At 40.9% G+C, this 3,879-nt stretch overlaps 1 protein-coding gene across 1 annotated transcript in view; it reads right to left on the bottom strand.

The window, feature by feature from the left end:
- Positions 1-289: 289 nt before the first annotated feature.
- Positions 290-3,879, bottom strand: part of esrrga (estrogen-related receptor gamma a) — a gene marked incomplete at its 3' end in the record, with an annotated part of 101,993 nt that continues 98,403 nt past the window's right edge. The window contains 1 exon segment of the mRNA XM_080772091.1: positions 290-534. Coding sequence (XP_080628217.1) covers positions 290-534 — 245 coding nt within the window.

Genomic DNA, 3,879 nt, shown 5'->3' with positions numbered 1-3,879 from the left:
TCAGTCAGTCCCGGATCTGTCCCGGTATAGGAAGGGTTCAAGGGTCATCAAAGTCAAAGAGGTTGGAGGTTTTTGGGGGTTCAGGCTATAAAGATCCAAGGGACTCATTTTGTTGGTATACTGGTGTGTGTCGGGCAATATCCGAGGACATATCTCTGTTGAGGTCAGTCAAATAAGTCTAAAAAGATCGTGGAACTCGCAAACCGGGCCGCTCAGACAGACAGACATATCTATAGCCATCCATCCGTCCATCCATCCGTCCTCTCTCTCTCCACGTCCTCATCCCTCATCACACCTTGGCTTCCAGTAGCTCCAGGAACAGTTTGTGCATGGGGACCTTCCCGTCCTGCTTGATGCTGTAGAAGTGCTGCACGGCCTTGGTGGAGGTCTGGCGGAGCAGGGGGAGCGTCATGAGGAGCTTGCCCGCCCGGCGAGGGTCCTCCTGGTGCTGGACGGCCTCGTAGTCCTGCAGGGCCTCGTGGAGGACGTCCTGGAGCTTCTGCACTGCGTCCACGTCCTCGATGTGCATGGAGTCTGCATGGGGAGGGAGGAGGAGCAGGGAGCGCAGTGGAGTCAGTTAACCCATTCTGACCTGAGATCAGATTCTTAAAAATGTCTTCTACATCCTGACAGTTTTCCATTCTGACCCGAGATTAGATTCTAAAAAATGTCTTCTAGGCGCTCTTCGATTTTTCAAAAAATAGCAGACCTACAAGCTTTTAGCGCGCCACTCGGTGGTGCGCTACGAGCTTGTAGATCTGCTATTTTTCAATAGCTAAAGCACGACATGATGCTAACACCAAAACGGGTTCCCGAACAAATTGGGTTAATTTAGCAGTCATATGTGTGAATGTATTGAAATATATTGAAATGTATACAGTTTCTAATCTTAAATGGAACCCTGGCTAATGTGACAAATATGCCTTAAAACGTTACACTTGCCCTCTATAACTACAATTTAAAATGAAAAACACTTTAAATATTGTATTTCTATCATAAATAGAGAATCGTTCACTCAATAGGAACTGCTCCTGTCGCAAATTGATATTGTCATATGTCTATGTGTGGTCCAGCCCTATGGGATAATATGGAATGCGCATGCTGATAAAAAGTATTTAAAATATTGCTTTGATGCTCATATTGCTCATATATATGCGCATGAAGTTGGTTTTAATTAGCCCTTCATACATTCCAAAGGGCTAGACCTGCATGGACATCCTCAACTTGCGACAGGAGCAGTGATAAATACAAAACATGTAATTAATTGGTTACAATGACGTGATGAAATGAATAATTTCCAAAACGTTGTACATTGCGATTAAATTCAACATGCGATTAAATTAACATCATGTCAGCTATTGTGTTGAATGAATATATGTCCAATGTGTTTCATGTTGTCCTCCTTCGCTTGTCAAGGCATAATGCATGATACAAACAAAATGGTAGAAATGTTAATAATCATTATTCATAGCATTGGAAATCATCTTTTAGTTAAAGGAAATAACTGAAAATGCTCCAATCATCCAGACTGCTAACGTTGTGTAAACAACATCAGGACTTCAAAGCTGTGAAATATATTTTCAAAGATGCATTTTGTTCAAAGACAAACTGCTGAGTTGTAATTTGTTTCTGACTCCCCCTGCTGTTAATCTCTTAATAATGTTTCTGTTATGAATTAATCATCTTATTATGGATTTAGAAAGACATGGACTGTCTTCAAATAGCAGAACTAAAAACTGAACTTTGTTCATTAACCCATTTTGGGCGGAAACCCCCTTTTGGTGTTTTAAACATTATGTTATAATTTAGCTATTGAAAAATAGCAGATCTACAAGCTCATAGCGTGTAGGTCTGCTATTTTTGAAAAGTCGTGAAAATGTGGGCGCAAATCTGTGAATATATATTTCAGAGCTCCTGGAACTACATATTTTGAGATGGGGATTCGCAGCCCAATAGAGAAAATTCTGGGGGTCCTTGACATGAAAAAGGTTGAGCACCACTGACACATAGAAACATGGTTTTTCAGAATTTCTTTAGGATTTAGAGAAGCATTTTCTTTTAATCGACCTCAGTCCAAAATGGGTTAAGTAAACGAAGTAGGACAAACATTACATGTAGCTACAAAGTTTAAATGCTATAATTAAACTCTGAGAATGTGCAATTGTAATGGAATGGACCCATGCAGGGGGTCGACTTTTGTGGCCAACCCAGCTGTAGCGAGGCTGTGACTGATTGGAACGTTCATCTCTCTGTTTACAACTGTTGCTGTGTGGGCAGTGGGCAATGTAAAGTACATTTACTCAAGTGTACAATTTACAGTACAATTGCGAGGTGCCGTATTTGTAGGCTATACTTTAATACTTTACTTGAATATTTTCCAATTTTCTTCACTACATACATATCAGAGCCAAAATGTGTACTTTTACTCCACTGCGATGATTTTAAAACTTTAGTTACTAGTTGTTACTTTTGAGATTTTAATTTTGATTAGAAAACACACGTTAACCACTTCAACCCTATATACACACATTTCGGCCATTTGAAAATATGCGACGCATCGTGAGCTTGTAGATCGGCTATCTCTCAAAAGATCTTGTACATGCACATGTACAAGAAATGTTAAATGTCACGTTCTGCAATACGAGCAAGAAATGTTAAATGTCACGTTCTGCAATACGAGAACTTTTACTTTTATTACGCTAAGTACATTTTGATGCCTATTGCCTTTTGTACTTTTGTATTTTGAATACGGGGACTTCTAACGGAGTACATCTACATTGCAGTAATTTATACTTTTACTTAACCCATTCTGAACGGGAACCCATTTTGGTGTTAGCGTCATGTTATGCTTTAGCTATTGAAAAATAGCAGATCTACAAGCTCATAGCGCGCCACTCGGTGGCGCGCTATGAGCTTGTAGATCTGCTATTTTTGAAAAATCGAAGAACGACTGACATTTTTAGAATCTGATCTCAGGTCAGAATGGGTTAATCAGACCAGTGTGTGTCCAGTGGAAACCTCGCATGAATCTGATCTCAGGTCAGAATGGGTTAAAGTAAAACATTTGAGTACTTTTTCCCCACCACTACATGTGTGTGGGTGTGATGGATGAGCAGACAGAGTGGAGTGGGTGGGGAGCCACAGATAGACTTTAACCACTTACTGTACGCCCTTAGATACTGTATACCTCGTTGAGCGGGGTCCCCCACGGGGGTCTATCTATAGTCTATACGCTCTTCACCGAAAATATAGATGATTTCAGATCGGCAATTTTTTCAGTGGAATGTTCGCCTATTTATGACATGCCTAGAATTGACCTTATGCACACCGCCGCCATCGTAGTTAGCAAGGTGCTAACTAGGTGCTAACTAGGTGCAACTTCACGGAAGAGAAAGAACATCCGCACACCAGTTCCTAGAGAGCTCCGAGACTTACTTTATTTAGAGGCAACGAATTGCAACGTTTCGACCTACACGGTCTCTGTGAACTATAGGTGCAACTTCCCATTGACAGCCCATTCATCCAAACAGAAAAGTCTAATTGTATCGAACAACGTTAAAGTCAACAACATTGCAGCTGTACGGAAAGCTTGAATTGTCCTCTTTCAATCTGTAACGTTTTTGCTTCATAGAAATCCACTGTAGACATGTTATGAGCTATAGCCTACTTCCTGTCAAGAAATTCTGTGCAGGTAATTTTTCTATAAGTGTCAGAGTTTGGGAGCGCTCGTTGGATATCACCCCACGGCCCTGCGTATACCACCTGTTTTGAATTTGCACATAACGCAGGAGGTTGCTTTACTAAAAACGAGTGCTTCCAAACTCCAAATGAAAAATAAAATCACCTGCAAGGAATTTCTTGACAGGAGGTATAGCTCAT

This window comes from Protomyctophum bolini (assembly GCF_963924005.1).
Source record: "Protomyctophum bolini genome assembly, chromosome: 1".
In the NCBI taxonomy this organism is placed as follows: domain Eukaryota; kingdom Metazoa; phylum Chordata; class Actinopteri; order Myctophiformes; family Myctophidae; genus Protomyctophum; species Protomyctophum bolini.
The sequence above is the reverse complement of the archived record's forward strand: the minus strand, read 5'-3'. Positions and strand labels throughout refer to the sequence as shown.